The 21,064-nt window shown below is 45.5% G+C and overlaps 1 protein-coding gene across 4 annotated transcripts; it reads left to right on the top strand.

Annotated features, from left to right (window-relative positions):
• The first annotated feature begins 1,116 nt into the window (after nucleotides 1-1,116).
• HYOU1 (hypoxia up-regulated 1) lies at nucleotides 1,117-12,595 on the top strand. Of its 4 annotated transcripts, none has more exons than XM_033120369.1 (26): nucleotides 1,117-1,201; nucleotides 2,162-2,259; nucleotides 2,504-2,597; nucleotides 2,776-2,854; nucleotides 3,007-3,161; nucleotides 3,249-3,325; nucleotides 3,624-3,805; nucleotides 4,024-4,139; nucleotides 5,233-5,425; nucleotides 5,636-5,770; nucleotides 5,923-6,005; nucleotides 6,115-6,247; nucleotides 6,421-6,608; nucleotides 6,937-7,075; nucleotides 7,640-7,700; nucleotides 7,873-7,952; nucleotides 8,337-8,522; nucleotides 8,668-8,840; nucleotides 8,972-9,059; nucleotides 9,160-9,282; nucleotides 9,452-9,585; nucleotides 9,723-9,807; nucleotides 10,461-10,701; nucleotides 10,796-10,843; nucleotides 11,117-11,152; nucleotides 11,279-12,595. In XM_033120369.1, the coding sequence occupies exons 2-26, from the start codon at nucleotides 2,169-2,171 to the stop codon at nucleotides 11,338-11,340; spliced, it is 2,982 nt and encodes a 993-aa protein (XP_032976260.1). In that variant the 5' UTR covers nucleotides 1,117-1,201; nucleotides 2,162-2,168; the 3' UTR covers nucleotides 11,341-12,595. The 4 variants fall into 4 exon arrangements, with proteins under 4 accessions (XP_032976260.1, XP_032976259.1, XP_032976262.1 ...); XM_033120368.1 differs by lacking the exon at nucleotides 1,117-1,201 and adding an exon at nucleotides 1,208-1,339; XM_033120371.1 differs by lacking the exon at nucleotides 1,117-1,201 and adding an exon at nucleotides 1,208-1,389.
• Nucleotides 12,596-21,064: the final 8,469 nt, after the last annotated feature.

The raw sequence follows: 21,064 nt of genomic DNA, 5'->3' as shown, positions 1-21,064 counted from the left end.
TTTCTCTTTATTTCTACCAATTTCTCTATTACCTGAAGACTGACCTATTCTTAAAGAGAACAAAAATAGACCTCTCCCTGGGACTACCAGTAGATTTATCTTCTAAGCATAGCCACCCGACTACTTTCTCTCCCTAAGCATCATGAAAAATGTAGGGCAAGGAACAGAAGAGTTCCTCAAACAAGCCCTAGCCGTCACAGCCAGGGTCTTCAAGAGTGCCTTCTGTGAAGGACGACCAGGCGCAACTGTGGGAAAGAGGAAAGGGGAGACATTTCCACATTTAAGAAAAGCGCACTCATCTCAATAAAACTGGGAAAAAAGAGGAAAAAAAAAGGTGCGCTCGCTAAGGACTGTGCACATTTCGGTTGGGCTGTAAGGTACAGAGAAGGGAGTAAGGAATGCGAAATATCCGCCCAACGTGCTTTAATGAACAGAAACATGAGGTGGTGCATGTATGCTCTACCAAATACAGCCTCACAGATAAAAGTGTCTTTTGTGTGTAGCGCTTTGCAGTTTAGAATATTCTTTCTCATACAAATTGGGTTTAGAGTAGGGGCCCAGGCCAAATTCTGCCAATACAAGTGTTACCTCCGACCCATCAGCGAGCATCTCTTTTGGTGGCTTTATTTTCCTCGGTAAAACAAAGGGGGTGTTGGGGTGGACTAAGCTTGAACTGCAGCCATCCTCTGATCTCCATCCAAAGCCCAGGGCAGTTCATTACCAGCCAGCAAGCTAACGCCTCTTCCGCGTGGCTGCGGAACGGATGTCGGTTACTTCCACTTCTCGGTAGGAGCTCACTAGGTGACCCGAAGAAGAGGGTGCCCACTCGCTGCAGGTATCCTTCATTACCCAGCCAGGCAGTCAGGCACCCAGGACCGACGCCGGAGAGCTCTCCGGAGCACAACCGGGCGGGCGCTTGGCCCGGTGACGGGCGCTGGGCCCCGTGACGTGGCCCAATCCCTTGGTCCCGCCGGTCGTTTTCCCTCAACCCGCGGACCAGCCCCCTCAGCCGCAGCCGGAGACGGAGGAGAGGGAGTAGTCGGGAACGGAGGAGGGGCGGGCCTAGGACGTGGCCCAATGGGAGCGCGCGTCGGGGCAGCCAGGGGCGGGGCCGTGCGCGCGGCGCAGGGCCGGACAGCGGAGGCTCCAATGAGAGTGCGCCGCGTCCGGGGCCGGCTAGTGCGCTAGAAGCTTCTGAGAGGTTGGTGGCTAATGTAACAGTTTGCAAACCGAGGGGAGTTGTGAAGGGCGCCGGCTGGCGGGGCGCGCTGTCGGCTTCGTGGTTACGTCTGCTGCCGCGTTTGTCCCAGAGCTGGGGCCACGGGAGCGGAGGCAAGAGGTAGAGGGAGTGGAGACGGCGAGGGGGGACGGCCACCCCTCCTGGAGGAGGTAGCGTGCTAGCTCTGGGGGCGGGTCGGAAGCGAGCGAGGGCCGCACGGGCACCCGGGCGCTTGGTCCCACGGCTTGGTCCTGGGTCGCCCCCACGCCATAGGAGTGGGCCGGGTCACGTTTCCGGGAGTGGGAGCCGTCGCCTTCGTCAGGTGAGGCTTAGATGAACTCCGGGCACTCGGTACTCTCCGGGCGAGAGCCTTACGTTTTGGGCACAGCGTCTATTTTTTTAGGCAGCGGGGCCGGGAGGTGGGATGCAGAAGGGGAGCGGGAAGGACAACCCAAAGGGATTTCTAGGAGGAGACCGGCCCTATTTCCATCCCGGCTTCCCCCGACGTCATCACCTCTCAGTTCCCGTCCAGGCCCTGCGTGGCTTTTCGCGCCGGCGGGGGAGCTCCAGGTGTGGGGAGGTAGTTGAGCCCTGGGCGGGGATCCCTGGCCGCACCCAGGTGTCTGCCAGGACCAGTGCTAGGGTGCGCTCTTTACTGCCTATGCAGTAGGAACGTTCTGGTCCCCTCCTCCTGTCCAGATATCTTCCCTGGTTAGAGATGTGGTGGATGGAGCCCAGGACCCATGCTATTTCACCTGGGCCTTTGTATGGGGACATCTGTGTGCTTGGACCTTGTCAGGAGGGAGGGGAAAGGCTATAGGATGCTCTGCCCTGGGTGAAAATGGAGTAGGTATGAATTTTAAAGCTTCCCTGTTCTGGGATGAGGTTCTGTCTCTTTCACTCAGGGCATCCTGTTACAAGTGTTGTTTTTCTCCTCCCCAGGGGCACAATGGTAACCAGTGTCAGGAGGCAGAGGCTGAGGAGGCTAGCCCGTTGGGCTTTGATGGCTGTGCTGTTGGCAGACCTGTTGGCACTGAGTGGTGTGTACCCCCGCAGAGGGATGGAAGGAGGAATAAATGAGTGAATGATAAATAATACGTGGTGGGAAGGAACAATGAGGCTCTTGGTCAGAGATTTCCAGACTCTTGAGTTGCTGGACCCAGGCATTTTTCTTTATGTCTTTTGCTGTCTTACCTTCTCCATGGCAAGCAGTGTTCTCTGATTAGAGGAGCCTCAGGAAGGCGGGGGAAGAGGGGCTAATTGACAAATCTGTTTCCCCTTCAGACACGCTGGCAGTGATGTCTGTGGACCTGGGCAGCGAGTCCATGAAGGTGGCCATCGTCAAACCTGGAGTGCCTATGGAAATTGTCTTGAACAAGTGAGGGCAGCCCCAGTACCAAGGGTGGGGAAAGAGGGAGTCTGGGCTCCACGCCACTGTGTGTTCTTTGAAGTGCCCACAATAGACTTTAGTGTCTGGGTGATTGTATATGGGATGTTGAGGCTCCTCGGTCCACATTCTGATATAGGCACCTGGGCCCAATGTCTCTTGTCCTCAGGGAATCCCGGCGGAAAACCCCAGTGACTGTGACCCTGAAAGAAAATGAAAGATTCTTTGGAGACAGTGCAGCAAGCATGGTGAGCCAGCAGCCCACCCCCTTCCCAGAAGCGCTGAGCAGAGAGGAGGTAACAGACCCCAGAGTCTGTTCCCTTATCGATCTCTGATGTAAGAGGTAGGTGATGGTGGGTTTGGGAGCCTAATACTCTGTTTCTTTTTTCTCTCCTCTCAGGCCATCAAGAATCCAAAGGCTACGTTGCGTTACTTCCAGCAGCTCCTGGGGAAGCAGGAGGATAATCCCCATGTGGCCCTTTACAGAGTCCGTTTCCCAGAGCATGAGTTAGGCTTCGACCCACGGAGACAGACAGTGTACTTCCAAATCAGTCCGTGAGTGCTCTGCTGGGGAAGTGGCCTGGCCTTAATGCCTGGCTTTCCTTGCCTCTGACTACTCCACCTCCCCCACCCCCACTCCAGGCAGCTGCACTTCTCACCTGAGGAGGTACTGGGCATGGTTCTCAATTACTCCCGGTCCCTGGCTGAGGATTTTGCAGGTGAGAGGGCAAGGTGGGGGCCAGTGGAGGCCAAGTTCCCTAGGGTCTGAAATGGGGGCAATTTTGCCTCCCAGGGAGTATCTGGCAGTGTCTGAAGACATTTTTGGTTGTCAGAACTGGGGAGTTGCTCTTGGCATTTATGGAATAGAGGCTAGGGATGCTTCCAAATATCCTACAAGGCACAGGAGAGCCCCCACAACAAAGAATTATCTGGTCCAAAATGTCAATAGTGCCAAGACTGGAAACTCATCTAAGGTATGGTGCGCTGGTGGGAGCCCTGTTCTGTTGTCCTCTGTAGAGCAGCCTATCAAGGATGCAGTGATCACTGTGCCAGCCTTCTTCAATCAGGCTGAGCGCCGAGCTGTGCTGCAGGCTGCTCACATGGCTGGCCTCAAAGTGCTGCAGCTCATCAATGACAACACTGCCACCGCCCTCAGCTACGGTGTCTTCCGCCGGAAAGATATCAATACTACTGCTCAGGTGAGCCAGGGAGGAACTTCTGACTAGACTTGCAAGGTGGCTTGTTCTGAGGATGGAGGCTGCTGGGCTTGTTTTGCATCTTGTTGGCATAGACAGCGTCCTTTCAGCCTCATTGGAGTTGCTAGGCTTTCATGAGAGTTGGTGCAATCCCTTGAAAGCAGGCAGGCACCCTGCAGTTGGATAAGGTTCCTGTGACATTTGCATTGATGTCTCTACAGAATATCATGTTCTATGACATGGGCTCAGGCAGCACTGTGTGCACCATTGTGACCTACCAGACAGTGAAGACTAAGGATGCAGGGATGCAGCCACAGCTACAAATCCGGGGAGTGGGGTAAGTGGATGCTGGGAGGAAGGCTGCTTGCTAAAAGATGCTCAGGTCAGGGCTACCTTCTTGGAGGGGCAACTGCTTCACTTTCCTGCTCCTTGCAGGAGTGCTCTCCTGGTTAAAGCATCAATGATTGTGGGGTTCCTCTCCCAAAGAACAAGGGGAAGATGGAGATGGAGAAGAACAGATTGAAAGGCAGGGAATTTACTGAATTTCTTCTAAGAAAATCCACCAGGCTATCAGCTGTATATACGATGTCAGATTCGATCTTTTTTTCACTCTTGTCATTTCCAATTCACTTAAATAACCTCATCTTGTTTTATTTCTTGAGCTCATCCTTTTCCATCCATCTCTACCACTACCACTCTAGTTTAAGGTACCATTGCCTCTTACCTGCAGAATTCCAAGGATCTCCTGCTTCCAGGGGGCCTCCCTCCCGTTCTTTTTCCACATTGCAGCCAGAAGGTTCCTTTCAAAATACCAACCTGATTATAATCCATTTCTTTAAAAACCCTTCAGTGGCTCCAAACCTTTACCTCGGACTATGAGGCTATGCCTGTGTGCTTGTCTCTAACCCTGAGCCTCTTGTTCTTTGAGCTTCAACATACCTGCCCTCCTTTGGAACTTAACATCCTCTCTGCCATCTCAGGGTCTTTATGCATATTGTTTCCTTTGTCTAGAATGTTCTTTCCACTTCACCTAGTTAACTCCCACTCACCCTTTAGGTTTCAGCTCAAGCATCTCTTCTTCACAAAACATTCCCTGACGTCTCTTAAGTAGCTGAAATTTCCCATGTATAAGTTCTAATAGCATTTTCTGCCTCTCCTTTATAACACGTGGGGTGGTTAAAATTTTACGTTTATATAATTCTTTGATTGCTGGAATGTAAATTCCTTGAGAGCAGGAATCCTGTGTTTTTTCTTCTCATAATTGTATCCCCAGAGACAAATAACATTGATGCCCAGTAATTACGGTTGAATGAGTGGATGGGTGAATTGTACCTGTGAAGCATTGCCATGTAGGATGAAAGTCAGGTTCTTGTACAGATGAAGAGATCCCATGTGTTCTTCACACTTGTCCCTGTTCCCTTTCTGAATAGGTTTGACCGCACCCTGGGGGGCCTAGAGATGGAGCTCCGGCTGCGTGAGCACCTGGCTGGGCTTTTCAATGAGCAGCGCAAGGGCCAGAGAGCAAAGGATGTGCGGGAGAACCCCCGTGCCATGGCCAAGCTGCTACGTGAGGCTAATCGACTCAAAACTGTCCTGAGCGCCAATGTTGACCACATGGCACAGGTGTCCACACATAGCTGGTTGAGGGCAGTATTCCCCACCTCGAGGGTAGATGACCTCACTATCCTGAGCTAGGCTACTTGTGCCTGGTGTGGCCCATCCCTTCTTCCCGTGCCTTCTGCCATCCTCCTAAAGTCCTGTTCCCTTGGTTTCTGACTGCACACTTAGAAAGCTAGACTTGGGCAAAAACTGACACTTTTCATCCTCCCCCAGATTGAGGGCCTCATGGACGATGTGGACTTCAAGGCAAAAGTGACTCGAGTGGAGTTCGAAGAATTGTGTACAGACTTATTTGAGCGGGTGCCTGGGCCTGTGCAGCAGGCCCTCCAGAGTGCTGAAATGAATTTGGTGAGGGGGTAGTCAGTTGCAGGTGGGCCTGGGGTAGGAGACAAATGGGATAGAAAGTAATTAGATGGCAGGAGAAGGGACAGAAACGGAAGAGTCCGTGCTAAGGAGGACGGTCAGCTGTGTCCCATCTCACATTATTTCTCCTTCTGCAGGATGAGATTGAGCAGGTGATCCTGGTGGGTGGGGCCACTCGGGTCCCCAAAGTTCAGGAGGTACTGCTGAAGGCTGTGCGCAAGTGAGTGTGGGGGCTAGGACTCGAGGGCTGAGCAGCTGGAGGGCTGAGGGGAGGGAGGCCAGGCTGGGAGCTACAGTATAGATGGTGCTGAAGCCTGGGACTTTGACAGGGAGGAGCTGGGGAAGAACATCAACGCAGATGAAGCAGCTGCTATGGGGGCTGTGTACCAGGCAGCTGCGCTCAGCAAAGCCTTTAAGGTGAAGCCATTTGTAGTCCGAGACGCAGTGATCTATCCCATCCTGGTGAGTTAACCTGTCTGATCAGGTGACAAGCTCCCTTTATCTCTCCAAGTGTGATCTCCCCTTTTGTCTGCTCTAGCTTGTCCTTTATTTTTCTGCCAGTTGGTATTCCCCACCCACCCTTGCCCCAGAACCTGCTCTGGTTCTCCAGTGTGCCTCCTCTGTCTGCTGTGTAGGTGGAGTTCACAAGGGAGGTGGAGGAGGAGCCTGGGGTTCATAGCCTGAAGCACAATAAGCGTGTTCTCTTCTCCCGGATGGGGCCCTACCCTCAACGTAAAGTCATCACCTTTAACCGCTACAGCCATGATTTCAACTTTCACATCAACTATGGTGACCTCAGCTTCCTGGGGCCTGAGGATCTTCGGTGAGGCGGTGGGGTGGGGCAGGATGGGAGCTCCAGGGAGGGAGAACTTGGGGCCTACAGAGTTAAGGAGGAGGGTCAACTGTGTGCTTTCCCATCTCACTTTCTTTTTCCCTCTACAGGATAAGATTGAGCAGGTGATCCTGGTGGGTGGGGCCACAGAGGAAGCAGGCTGTGGGGTTGGGGTTGCATAGAGTTTCTTCTCCAGAGGGTGCTCCCCTCCTGAGTGTCCCCAGGGAGGGCCGCGACGTCTCATGCCAGGAGGCTGTGTAGTCTAGAGCTGGGGGCAAGTTGAGTGGGTTCCCCTGAACTGCTCTCTCCTCCCAACCAGGGTATTTGGCTCCCAGAATCTGACCACAGTGAAGCTAAAAGGTGTGGGTGAGAGCTTCAAGAAGTATCCCGACTACGAGTCCAAGGGCATCAAGGCTCACTTCAACCTGGATGAGAGTGGGGTGCTCAGCCTCGTCAGGGTGAGCGCAGAGGGAGAGCCTGTGTGCTGGGCAAGGGCCCAGGCCTCACCAGCTTTTCCCAAAGCAGTTCTACATGGTATTAAAGATGTGAGAAATGAAAAGGGTTTGGGGATTAGATATATCTTGACTCTAAATAAAGCTAACCAGGGATTTGGTGTGGGCCTTCTTATAGCCTGTAAATGCTTATGGACATTGTAAATTTCAGGATCTATACAATGGCTGAGGAACCCAGTTTCAAAGAACAATTCTGAGGGTTAATATCTTTTAGAACATCCTATGGGAAATAATAGCCCATTGTGCTGAGTGGAGATGTGCAGCGCTCTGGGACAAAATAAAAGCTGTGATCCTGTCCTCAGAGGGGTCATAGTCAAAGGGGGGCAGGGTGACTTGATCCAAGACGATTTAGAAGAAGGCAGGCAATATCTCATGCCAGGAGGCGAGAGAATAGGACAGCACAGCTAGGAATCATGGATGTGCATAAGTGGACCCCTACCATGGCTGAAGGTTTGTGGAGAAAAGGTGGTTTCATATGTACGTTTCTTCATCTTCAACCCCTGTTTTCAGGTGGAGTCTGTGTTTGAGACACTGGTGGAGGACAGCCCAGAAGAAGAATCAACTCTGACCAGTAAGATGCACACACGTGTGTGTGTGTGAGAGAGAGAGAGGGAGAGGGAGAGAGAAAGAGAGGAAGGATATACTTGTGTACGTTTTGGGTAGGCGAGCAGGCCTTGCCCTTGGGTTAGGAGATAGAGTCACTGCTGTGATATCCTTTGAGTCTTTGGGCTTTTTCCCCCTAGAACTGGGCAACACCATCTCCAGCCTGTTTGGAGGTGGCACCACATCAGATGCCAAAGAAAATGGTACCGACACTGTCCAGGTAAGGCCAGGGTGGAGCCAGGAAAGCATGAAAGATGGTGTGGGGGCAGGGAGTTGGGATGGGCATCCTAGCTCCCTAGGGTTTAATAGCTCTCCCCTTCCTCTCAGCTCATGCTGAGTAACCATAAAACCTTTCTCTGCGCTCTGAGCTGTCCCTGTGCGCAAGGTCCAAGGCCAATTTTCCTCATCTCCAGATCCTTCTCCTTTGTCTAACTAGACTGCTGCAGTCTAAATGGCCCACTGCCCGTTTCCATACAGTTGTCCTCTGTCTATCCCCAAGCTGTGAGTCCCTTTAAAGCAGAGCCGGGGGACCTGGCATTGCTGAGCTGGTCCTGCTCCATAGGTCCTGACTATCCTCTGTGGTGTGTTTGTGATTGTGTCCCAGGAGGAAGAAGAAAGCCCTGCTGAGGGGAGCAAGGATGAGCCTGGAGAGCAAGCGGAGCTCAAGGAGGAAGCTGAGGCCCCAGTGGAGGACACCTCTCAGCCTCCACCCCCTGAGCCTAAGGGAGATGCAGCCCCTGAGAGAGAACAGGCCACAGACAAAGAAAATGGTGAAAAGTCTGAGGCCCAGGTAAGCTGCAGGCAGAGTCAGGCCAGGCTGGCCCCAGAGGCTGAGGGAGCAGATGCCTGTCTTGTTTCTCATTTCCTTGAGCCCTGCCAGTGAAGAATAGAAGGGCCTAAGCTTTTGCTGATATCCTTATCTTTTTCCCCCATAGAAGCCAAGTGAGAAGGGGGAGACAGGGTCTGAGGGTATTTCTCCAGCCCCTGAGGAAGAAAAGAAGCAGAACCTGGCCAGGAAGCAGAGAATGGTAGCAGAGATTGGGGTGGAGCTGGTTGTTCTGGACCTACCTGACTTGTCGGAGGATGAGCTGGCCCGTTCAGCACAGAAGTGAGTAAAGACTGGAAGTGTGTGTGTGGTGGCCATGGTGTGCAGTGGTGCCTCTGGGAGGGAGAGCTCTCTGACCAGGGCCCGAGTTCAGCACACCCTCTCCCTCATGCCTGTCTCCTCTTGTCCCACAGACTTCAGGATTTAACAGTCCGCGACCTAGAGAAGCAGGAACGGGAGAAAGCTGCCAACAGCTTGGAAGCTTTCATCTTTGAGACCCAGGTTAGTCGGCTGGGCGGCGCACTTGCTCCAGGACCTGTATCGGGGAGGCTATGGCTCTCAGGAGCTCACTGCATGCTTGCACTTGTGTGCACCTCTCTAGGACAAGCTGTACCAGCCCGAATACCAGGAAGTGTCCACCGAGGAACAGCGTGAAGAGATCTCTGGGAGACTCAGCGCTGCTTCCACCTGGCTGGAGGATGAAGGCTTTGGGGCCACCACAGTGGTGAGGGTCCTCCCAGGACATGGCGGGTAGGATGGGAGCTCTCTCCAGGATCGGAGAAAATGAGAAGAGCTGGGGTGTAAGACTATAAAGAAGGCTAGAGGGCTGGCTCCAGGGCTACCCTGTTATTATCCTTTCAACCCCTCTACCCACTCCTACCCCCATACATCAGATGTTGAAGGAGAAGCTGGCTGAGCTGAGGAAGCTGTGCCAAGCGTTGTTTTTTCGGGTGGAAGAGCGTAAGAAGTGGCCTGAACGGCTATCAGCCCTTGATAATCTCCTCAACCATTCCAGCATGTTTCTCAAGTGAGCAGCCCCGTTGCCCTTTCTTCCTGATTCAGTCCTGCCAAGCTCACCGATTCTGATTCTCATCAGCTTCCCCTCCCCACACCCACACCCCATTTCCCACTTCCTTCTGTGATTGTCTCCCCTCTGGCTTCCAGGGGAGCCCGGCTTATCCCAGAAATGGATCAGATCTTCACCGAGGTGGAGATGACGACGTTAGAGAAAGTCATCAATGAGACCTGGGTAATTCCTGTGTAAAAACTTAACTGGGTACTTAACTGGCAAACTGTGCCATTCTAGGCAGCACAGGAGATGCAGAGCAGTGGAGACGCAGCAGCCCCGGCCTCCTGGCTTAGCAGCTAATTGGGAAGGCGAAAAAAGATGTTTGCGTTTGAGACATTGTCTGATTAGTCCCAAACAAGGATCAGAACCCTGAGTGGTCAGATGGGAGGAGCAACAGAGCCCATCCCTCTGAGATTAGAGAATACTGCTTTGAGGAGCTGGGGCTTGAGCTGGACTCAGAAAGTGGGCCACGGTTTGGACAGGTGAGAATGATTTTCATGTGAAGCAGAAACTGTTTTGGATATGTGGGGACTTTTTGAACCAGAGCTCAGAAGTAAAAAGACTAGAAGGGAACAATCAGGAGGTTCAGCTGTAGTTAGTACAAAGTAATAGGATATAAGCCAGAAACATGTAGTTTGAGACTTCCTTGCGGAGAGCATCAAATGCCATTCTGAGGAGTCCACTTAACCCTGTGGGACTGACGGCCAGAGGTGGCAGAGTGACTTGAGGTCCGACAGAAGAGCCTGAGGCTGGTTGTGGGAATGTTTCGTCCGGAACAGAGATGTCTCCTGTCTCCATGGTTAGCTCTGAGCCTGTTCTGGCCTTACCCACAGGCCTGGAAAAATACAACGATGGCCGAGCAGGCCAAGCTTCCCGCCACAGAGAGGCCTGTGTTGCTCTCAAAAGACATTGAGGCCAAGATGATGGCCCTGGACCGTGAGGTGCAGTATCTGCTCAATAAGGCCAAGTTTGCCAAGCCGCGGCCCCGGCCCAAGGACAAGAATGGGACCCGGGCAGAACCCCCACTCAATGCCAGTGCCAGTGACCATGGAGAGAAGGTCATCGGTCCACCAGGTGAGCACAAGGTGCCTGGTTCCAGGTACTACTGGGCAGAAAGAAAGTCTCCTTTCCCTCCTGGGACTACATTTTGCTCCTGGTTTCCCTCCAGGCCAGTCTGAAGATGCACAGCCCATTTCAGAGCCTGACAAAGCGACTCGTGAGTTGGGGAATCTGGGAATATGGACGTCGCTTAGCCTAGGGGTTGGCAAACTGGCAGGCACATCCTGTTTCTGAACAGCCCATGAGCTAGCTACGAATGATATTTATATTTTTAGGTTATTAAAAAAACAAGAATATGCAAAGAGACTGAGTATGGCCAACAAATACTAAAAGATTTACTATCTGGCTCTTTACAGAACAAGTTTGCCAACCCCTCCTTTAGCCCCTTACCCCTTTCTGCAGACACTAAACTATTCCTTCCCAAAAGCAGGATCTGAACCTCTGGAGTTAGAAGGTGCTGGAGCAGGTGAGGGTGGAACGGGGAATGTGCCAGGAAGCCTGGTGGTTTCTGGGGAAAATATCTGCTCAGGACCAGGGCCAGTTACCTCCATTTCACCTGCTGTCATTCCTTTGTCTCCCCAACTCCCAACAGAATCTGAACAGAAGGAGCAGTCAACAGAACAGAAGCGAACTTTGAAGAATGATGAACTATAACCCCCTCCTTCCAGTTCCCCATTCATCCCCACCCCCTTCTCCTACCACCTCTATTTATTAAACATTGAGGGTTGGGGGGAGGGGTTGGTCCTGCCCTCAGAGGCTTAAGTTCCTTTTCTCTCACCTGTGATTGGAGGTGTATAGAAGGGGAAGGAAGGGACTACTCACCAGTCCTTTCAGAGTAGTTCTGTGGTTAAAACTGAAATTGTTCTATTCCCCAACCCCACCCCCAGTTCCCTACCTATCCAGGTCCAAATTTGGGAAAAATCACTATTATGTCTTAATTCGTTGCCTGTGGGTAGGTGAGAGAATGCCTGTCAGTGGTTGGCAGACCTGTTAGTGGGAAGAATGTCCTGGATTATTAGAGAGTCTCCAGTCTTCAATCATCCTCATTTCTTTCGTCTTCTACCACGAAATCAGTGTCACCCAAGGGCCAGTGTCTACAGAGCCTTGGTTACAAGGTTTGGTTTCTGAGTGCCTGTCTATGCTCTTTTCTCCTCCAAGTTCTTCTTTTGCCCTAAGAAAACTGCCATCCCCATTGACTCTTCTTCCTGTAGGTTTCCTTGGCTTCCTGTTGCAAATTAGGCTGTCTCTTGCCCAACGCCCTTATATCTGGACTGGCTAAAGTAAATCTGGGTCTATTCCCACATGCACGTATGACCCCTAGTGGCCAGAGTAAATGGAGAAAGTGAAGAAGGGAAACCAGCCACTTCTCCAGGGCATCAGCTGTGTGAAAACCATGTAGCTCCCACCTGTGGACTCTTGGGCCCAGGAATGCCATGCGGAGTGACTTGGCATGGAATGCCAGCATCCTGCAAGCACAGTCAAAATCTGCATCTTCCCGGTATCCTGGTACTCTGTCCCTTTGACTACCTGCCCCCCTTTCTTTCCTGTTATTCTGCCCTCCCAGTCATAGCCTTTCCCTCACTCTCTGGGCTGACCAAAATGTGCTTTCTACTGTGCGCCCCTATCCTAAGACTCTGGGGGAAGGAGAGAACAGGATGTGAATGTGAAAACGGCACCTTGCTCTCCTTGAGGCAGGCTTTGTGGGTAAAGGAAGAGGCTGGCTTTCTTTTGTGTATTGCTCTGCTAGGATGGGGGCCCCTTACCCACCATGCTGATGTTGGGGAGCCCGTCCTTCAGTATTCTGTCTGTAACAGGAGCTAGGGCTGCCACCCCGGTTCCCAGGGCAAAGGGGAGCCTAGTTGTGTCTCTTTTATTCCTTTTTTTTTTTTTTTTGCCACATTGGCAGAAATTAGACCTAAGGGTCCCACCCTGTCCTTTATGTTTTAGTTCTTTCACTAGCAGTTGAGGCTGGTTGGACAGGTTTGAATCAAATTATACTTTGCTCCATTGTTAATTGAGAAACTTTCAATAAAATATTATTTTCTACAGTTTTTGTGTTGTGGTTTTAAAAATTGTGTTTATTTTTTGACTAAAGGATGTTTATTGTAGAAAAATTGTAAGAAGTTTGAATAATAAATTAAAGTTACCGATAATACTATCACCAAAACATTATTAACATTTTGGACTTAGTTGAGATTCATATATGGACGTTTTTTTCATGAAAACAAAATGGTTTTTTTTCACCTGACATTATTTGGACCCCTATGTTATTTTTACTTAACTTCCATTTCTAAGGTAACAACCCCACTTTACAAAATAAGAAATCGACAGTCCGTAAGAGGTTCAATATTTTGTCCAAGGGATTACAGATGTTAAGTGCCTAAGCTAGATTTGATCTTAATAACTCTGACCCATTAGCTTTTGCTGTTACTACTCTGTTACAAGAATGTGTTGCTAGAAATTCACCATTCATAGACAATTTGGATTGTGTCAGTTGTGATGGAGCTATATTTTACCAAAAACAGATCACTCTAGTCATTAATCATTTACCTATCTAAGCAGTTGAACAATGGCTATGGAGTTTATATTTTTCTCTAAAGGTTGAACAGTTCAGACAAGTTTTGAACCTGGAAGTCTTTTTTTAATAGACTTTATTTTTTAGAGTAGTTTTAGGTTCACAGCAAAATTGAGCAGATAGTACAGAGAGTTCCCGTATGCCCTCTGGCCTTACACACGCACAGCCTCCAGCTATCAATATCCCACACCAGAGTGGGACGTTTGTTACAAATGAACCTATGCCTCATTATCACCCCAAATCCATAGATTACACTAGGGCTCTCTCGGTGTTGTGCATTCTTCGGGTTTGGACAAACGTATAATGACATGTACCCACCATTATAGTATCATGCAGAGTAGTTTCACTGCCCTGAAAATCCTCTGTGCTCTGCCTCCTTTCCCTCTAACCCCTGGCAACCACAGGTCTTTTTACTCTCTCCGTAGTTTTGCCTTTTCCAGAATGTCCGAGTTAGAATCACACAGTACGCAGCCTTTTCAGATAGGCTTCTTGCACTTAGTAATATGCAGTTAAATTTCCTCCATGTCTTTTCATGGCCTGATAGCACATTTCTTTTTAGTACTGAATAATCCATTGTCTGGATGTGTCACAGTTTATCCATTCACCTACTGAAGGACATCTTGTGTTGGTTTTCTAAGTTTCAGCAATTGTGAATAAAGGTGCTATAAATAAAGATCCACGTTCAGGTTTTAAGTTTTCAACTTATTTGGATGGATATATATGTATATATATATTTGAAGTTAATACCATAGGCATGCCATTAGCAATTCTTGAATATAAAAATAACAGAGCTTTTTGATAGACAGTATCTTTAAAGGGTTGATTTTGATTCTTCTCGTTCCTATCAGGTGGGCATTACTAACTGCGATAACACTGAGTAGGTATACCACAGTTTACTTAATCTTTCCTCTGTTACTACACACCTAGGATGTTTTCTGCTTTTCAGAATTATAAACAACAGTGACTACCTTTGGGCATAAGATTGTTTCATTATCTCTTAGGTTACATTACAAGGTAGCAATATTTAATACATTGGTTCTCAATCGGGCAGTTTTACTAGGGGATATTTGACACTGGAGACATTTTTGGCAGGCATAATTGGTGGGTGGGAAGAAGGGGGTTATTGGTATCTAGTGAATAGATGGCAAGGATGCTGCTAAACATCCTACAGAACATTCTCCAGGATACACGATATTTTGGGCCACAAAACAAGTCTTAATAAACTTTAATAGACTGAAATCTTACAAAGCATCTTCACTGACGGTGGAATGAAGCCAGAAACCAATAGAAGGGAAACTGGAAAATTCACAAATATGTGGAAATTAAACACTACACTCTTAAATATCCGATGGATCAAAGAAGAAATCACAAGGGAAATTAGAAAATACTTTGAGACAAATGAAAATAAAAACAACAAAAAGATCAGGGGTTGGGGCCCGGGGGCCAGCCCAGTGGCTCAGGCGGTTAGAGCTCCATGCTCCTAACTCCGAAGTCTGCCGGTTCGATTCCCACATGTGCCAGTAGGCTCTCAACTGCAAGGGTGCCAGTTCAATTCCTCGAGTCCCACAAGGGATGGTGAGCAGCGCCCTCTGCAACTAAAATTGAACACGGCACCTTGAGCTGAGCTGCCGCTGAGCTCTTGGATGGCTCAGGTAGTTGGAGCGCATCCTCTCAACCGCAAGGTTGCTGGTTTGACTCCCACAAGGGATGGTGGGCTGTGCCCCCTACAACTAGTAACAGCAACTGAACCGGGAGCTGAGCTGCGCCCTCCACAAGTAAGATTGAAAGGACAACAACTTGGAAAAAAGTCCTGGAAGTACACACTGTTCCCCAATAAAGTCCTGTTCCCCTTCCCCAATAAAATTTTTTTTTAAAAAAAAAAAAAGATCAGGGGTTGGGGAGGAGGGAGGGATGAATTAGCTAGGACAGCATGGTACTATAATGGTAGTACATGTCATACATTTATCAAAACCAATGTACAACACCAAGAGTGAGCCCTAATTTAAACTGTAGATTTTGGATGATAATGATGTGTCAATGTAGTAGGTTCACTGATTGTAACAACTATAGCACTCTGGTGGGGATGTTGGTAGTGTGGAAGTCAGTGCATATGTGAGGCCAGGGGATATATGGGAACGCTGTACTTTCCACTCAATTTTTCTGTGAACAAAAAAACTGCTGGGGGACCGGCCCAGTGGCTCAGATGGTTGGAGCACCATGCTCCTAACGCCGAGGTCGCCGGTTTGATTCCCATATGGGCCAGTGAGCTGCACCCTCTACAGCTAAGATTGTGAACAACTGTTCTCCCTGGAACTGGGCTGCTGTGAGCAGCTGGAGGTCTGTGTAAGCTGCCGTGAGGAGCTGCCACGGGCTGCAGAGTGCTGCTGCGGGCTACCGAGTGCCTCCGTGAGTGGCTGGTGGCCGGCGAGAGCTGCTGTGAGCGACCAGCGACCGGCAGACTACTCAGCCAGGGGGAGCGCAAGGCTCATAATACCAGCATGGGCTAGGGAGCTGTGTCCTACACAACTAGACTAAGAAACAATGGTTTGAACCAGAGTTGGGGGGCAGGGGAGGCAGAAGAAGGGGGGGAAAACTGCTGTAATAAATAAAATCTATTAAACACACATGCACAAACACACAACCTAATCAAAACTTGTAAGATTCAGTGAAAACTTCACAGAGGGAAATTTATAGCAGTAAGTACATGCCTACATATAAATATATGCCTATGTATAAAAAGAAGAAATATCTCAAATCAACATTCTAACTTCCCATCTTAAAGTAGAAAAACAAAAGCAAACTAAACCCAAATGAAGGAGATAAAGAAGATTAAAGCAGAGTTAAACAAAATAGAAAAAAAAAGAGAAAAATCAATGAAGCAAAAATTAGTTCTTTGAAAAGATTGACAAATCTTTAAGATAAACTGACTAAAATAGAAAAAAGAGAAAAGTCTCAAATTACTAAAATCAGAAATGAAAGGGGATATCACTGCTAATTTTACAAAAACAAAACAGATTGTAAGAGAATACCATGAATAACTGTAGGCCAACGAAGTGGATAATCTAGATGAAATGGACAAATTACTAGAAACACACAAACTACCAAAACTAACTCAAGAAGAAATAAAAAATCTTAATAGACCTGTAAGGCATAAGGAGATTGAATCAGTAATCAAAAACCTACAACAAAGAAAACTTTGAGACCAGATGGTTTCACTGATGAATTCTATCAAACACTTAAAGAAGAATTAACACCAATCTTTCTCAGACTCTTCCCAAAAATTGAACAGGAGGGAACACTTCCTATCTCATTTTGTGAGGCAAGCATTAGACTGATACAGAAACCAGAACAGGACACTACAAGATGAGGAAACTATAGATAAAAATCCCTTATGAATAAAGAGGCAAAAATCCTAAAAATAATAAGTAAATAAATAATAAATCTAGCAAACTGAATTAAGCAGCATATTAAAAGAATTGCATACTAAAACCAAATGAGACTTATCCCAGGAATGCAAAGGTGGTTTAATATATGAAAATCAGTCAATGTAATACACCATATTAATAAGATGAAGGACAAAACACATGATCATCTCAATTGATGCAGAAAATGCATTTGACAAAAATCTATCATTCTTACATGATAAAATCTCTTAAAAATAGAAAATTGTCTCAACTTGATGAAGCCCATGTATGAAAAACCCACAGCAAACATCATACTCAATGATAAAAGACTGAAAGCTTTTTCTCTAAGATCAGGAATAAGACAGGATGTTCACTTTTACCACTTCCATTTAACATGGCACTAAAAATTGTAGTCAGAGCAATCAGGCAAGAAAAGAAATAAAAGGCAGCCAAATTTAAAAGGATGGAATAAAACTATCTCTGCTTGCAGATGACTTGATCTTATATGTAGAAACCCAAAAGAATCCTGAGAAAATCTATTAGAGCTAATAAAAATTCAACAAAATTGCAAGATACAAAATCAACACTCAAAGACCAGTTGTATTTCTATACACTGACAATGAACGAACCAAAAAGGAAATTAGCAAAACAATTCCATTTACAATAGCATCAAGAAGAATACAATACTTAGGAAAAAAATTAACCAAGGAAACACAAGACTTATGCACTGAAAACTACAAAACACTGCTGAAGGAAATTAAAGAAGACCTAAACAAATAGAAAGACATCCATGTTCATGGATTGGAAGACTTACTATTGGTAAAATGATAATACTCCCCAAATTGACCTATCAAAATACCATCAGGTTTCTTTGCAGAAATTGATAATATGATCTTAAAATTCAGGTGGCAATCCAAGGAACTAAAATAGCCAAAACAGTCTTGAAAAAGAATAAAACTGGAGCACCCACACGTCCCAGTTTTAAAACTTACTACAAAGCTACAGTAACTAAAACAGTGTAGTACTGGTATATGGATACACATATAGACTAATGGAATAGAATTGAGAGTCCAGAAATAAACCTTCACATATACAATTAAGTTTTGACAAGGGTGTCAAGAGCATTCAAAAAGAGAAGAACAGTCAGTTTCTTCAACAAATGGTGCTGGGAAACTGGATATCCACATGCAAAAGAATAAAATTGGAACATAACTTTATGCCATGTACAAAAATTAACCCAAAACTGATCAAACACCTAAACTTAAGAGCTAAAACTATAAAACACAAAGAGGAAAACGGAGATTTGGACTTGGGCAATAGTTTCATAAATATGTCACCAACAACATAAGCAATAAAGAAAAATAGATAAATTGGACTTTATCAAAATTAAAAATTTTTGGGTATCAAAGGACATTATCAAGAGAGTAAAAAAGAAACCCACAGAATGGGAGAAAATATTTGCAAATCATATATCTAATAAAAGCTAAGTACCTAGGCTATATAAAGAACATCTACAACTCAACTGCAACAAGAAAAAAAACAATCCAACTTAAAAATGGGCAAATGATTTGAATACACATTTCTTCAAAGATATACAGATGTCAATATACACATGAAAACGTGCTCAACTTCATTATTCTTCAGGGAAATGTGAATAAAAACCACAGTGAGATACCAATAACACCTGCTAGAGATGTAAGATAACTATAATAATAATTAAGAAGAAAAATAACTAGTATTGATGAGGCTGTGGAAAAATTAGAATCTTCACATATTGGTGGTGGAAATGTAAATGGGCAGCCTCTGTGGAAAAGTTTGTTTCTCAAAGTTAAACCAGAAATTCCACTTCTAGACATACATCAAAAATTTTTTTTGAAAAGAATAACAAGAATTTATGTTTGCACAAAAACCTAAAAGGTTGAAAACAGGAACTCAAACAGATACTTGTACTCATATACAGATGTTCATAACAGCAATATGCACAATAGCCAAAATGTGGAAAAGCCCAAGTATCCATCAACAGATTAATGAATAAACAAAATGTGGTTTACCCATATAGTGGATAATATTCAACCATGAAAAGAAACTAAGTTCTGATACATGCTACAACATAGATGAACCTTGAAAACACAAAAGAAGAGAAAGAAGCCAAGCATAAAAGTACACATATTGTATAATTCTGTTTATATGAAATGTCCCAAATAGGTAGATTCAGAGACAGAAAGTAGATTAGTGACTATTAAGGACTAGGGGAAGACGGGAATAGGGAGTGACTGCTAATAGATACTAGGATTCGTTTTCAGTCCACAAAAATGTTCTCTTTTTTTTAAGTTTTATTTTATTTTTTAAAATTAATTAATTTTATTCATTTATTCATTTATTTATTTATTTATTTATTTAAGGAGGGCACAGCTCCCAGTGGCCCATGCAGGGGTTGAACTGGCAACCTTGCTGTTATCAGCACCGCGCTCTAACAAACTGAGCTACTCGGCCAACCCTGTGAAAATGTTCTTGAATTAGATAGCAGTGATGGTTGTACAACCCTGTGAATATACTAAAACCATTGAGTTATACACTTTAAAATGTGAATTTTATGCTATGTGAATTGTCTCAATTTTACAAGATGTATACATAGTATTCTTATTTTTAAATTTAGCTCTATGTTTAGTTATAGTCATATTATAAAAGGGGACACATATATATATATATATATATATATATATATATATATATATATATATATATATAATTTTGCAGGGCAGAGTAGTGATTTATTTCCTATTTTTCTTAATCAGTATTTTCAATTTTTAGCTTTTCAGTCTGCCTTTGATAGACTGTATTGTAGTTTGTTTTCTATTTCATTAACTTTTGCTCTTATCTTTGTTTTCTTCTACTTTTTTTGGATTTATCCTTTTTTAAAAAAATCTTAAGTTAGACACTTGGCCTATTAATTTTTAGCCACTTTTCAAATATATGAAAGTCTATTTGGAAATTTTGAAATTTCCAAATATCCTGTTACTGTAGCCCACAAGTTTTAATATGTAGTATTTTTATTATTTTTCAGTCGTATTAACTGATTTCCATTATGATTTCTTCTTTGATCCAATGTTATTTCAGAGTGTGGTTTTATTTCTTTTGAACAGGTAATGCATTCAAAATTCAAAATGTACTTAAAGATGTGCAGGGCAAAATCTCTCTCCTACACTTCCTCCACCATCTCCCAGCTATCCAGTTCTCTTTTTTGAAGTAATAGTATTAGCAGTTTCTTGCTTGTCAGAAGATTGTGTTTTATTTTTGTTAACCATTCTGAGAATCTTTGTTTTTGATAGGTGAATTTAATCCATTCAACTTTATTATAATTAGTCATAGACTTAGACTCGTTTCACCCATCTTTTTTTTTCTTTATCATATCCAACTTTCTATTGACTAGAGTAATTTTTTAAAAATTTTTTAACACGGGCCCCTCTCGGGGCGAACCCATTCCAGGGCGCCCTGCCCTTCACAAAGAAAAGAGAACTCTCCCCGGGGCTCCCGCCGGCTTCTCCGGGATCGGTTGCGTTACCGCACTATCTAGACTAATTTTTAATAAAATGTTTTGCTGCTCATTTGAAAGCTGTTCATTCTATGTTGATTATTCTAATGGTTGCTTCTTAATTATTAAGACCCAGATTTGTTTTTTCTCTGTCAAATCCTTAAGCATTTCAAAATTGATATTATCCTCATAACAAGGTAAATTCCTTAGTCTTAATTCCTCTAGTTACCACCGTCATGATGATATAATCTACAATTTTCTTTCTGGTTTATTATTGTATTAGTCAAGGTTCTCCAGAAAAACAGAACCAATAGGTTGTAGGGTGTGTGTGTGTGTGGGTATAAAATAAGGAATTGGCTCAAATGATTATGGAGGTTGGTGAGTCCAAAATCTGCAGTGTGAGGTGGTAGGCTGGAGACCCAGGAGATTCAATAGTGTACTTTCAGTCCAAAGGCAAGTCAATGGTGCTAATGAAGTCTGAAGGCAGTCTGTTGGAGAATTTCCTCTTATTTGGGGAAGAATCAGTCTTTTTGTTCTATTCAGGCCTTCAACTGATTGGATGAAGCCTACCCCCATTATGAAGAGCAATCCGCTTTACCCAAAGTTCACAGATTTAAATGTTAATCTCATCCAAAAACACACTCCAAGTTGACACATAAAATTCATCATCACAATTATGAATATGTTTTTTGTTTGTTTTGACTCTTGCTTTTTTAGACAAAAGTGAACTTAATTATCTTAGAATTTTTTCTTTATTTGTGTCTGATCTTTTAAGTTCTTATTTTTAGTTATTGTACTTTTCAACTTGAGAGTATCCAAGTGAGTCTTTATTGTATAGTTTCTAGTTCTCTGCTTGTCACTTGATTT

This window comes from Rhinolophus ferrumequinum, chromosome 11, assembly GCF_004115265.2.
Source record: "Rhinolophus ferrumequinum isolate MPI-CBG mRhiFer1 chromosome 11, mRhiFer1_v1.p, whole genome shotgun sequence".
Classification (NCBI taxonomy): Eukaryota; Metazoa; Chordata; class Mammalia; order Chiroptera; family Rhinolophidae; genus Rhinolophus; species Rhinolophus ferrumequinum.
The sequence above is the reverse complement of the archived record's forward strand: the minus strand, read 5'-3'. Positions and strand labels throughout refer to the sequence as shown.

Coding starts and splice junctions, on each gene's coding strand:
- HYOU1 (XM_033120369.1), top strand. CDS start 2,169: ATGGTAACCAGTGTCAGGAGGCAGAGGCTGAGGAGGCTAGCCCGTTGG. Junction 4,140..5,232: donor CTACAAATCCGGGGAGTGGG/GTAAGTGGATGC, acceptor CTTTCTGAATAG/GTTTGACCGCACCCTGGGGG. Junction 9,808..10,460: donor AAGTCATCAATGAGACCTGG/GTAATTCCTGTG, acceptor CCTTACCCACAG/GCCTGGAAAAATACAACGAT.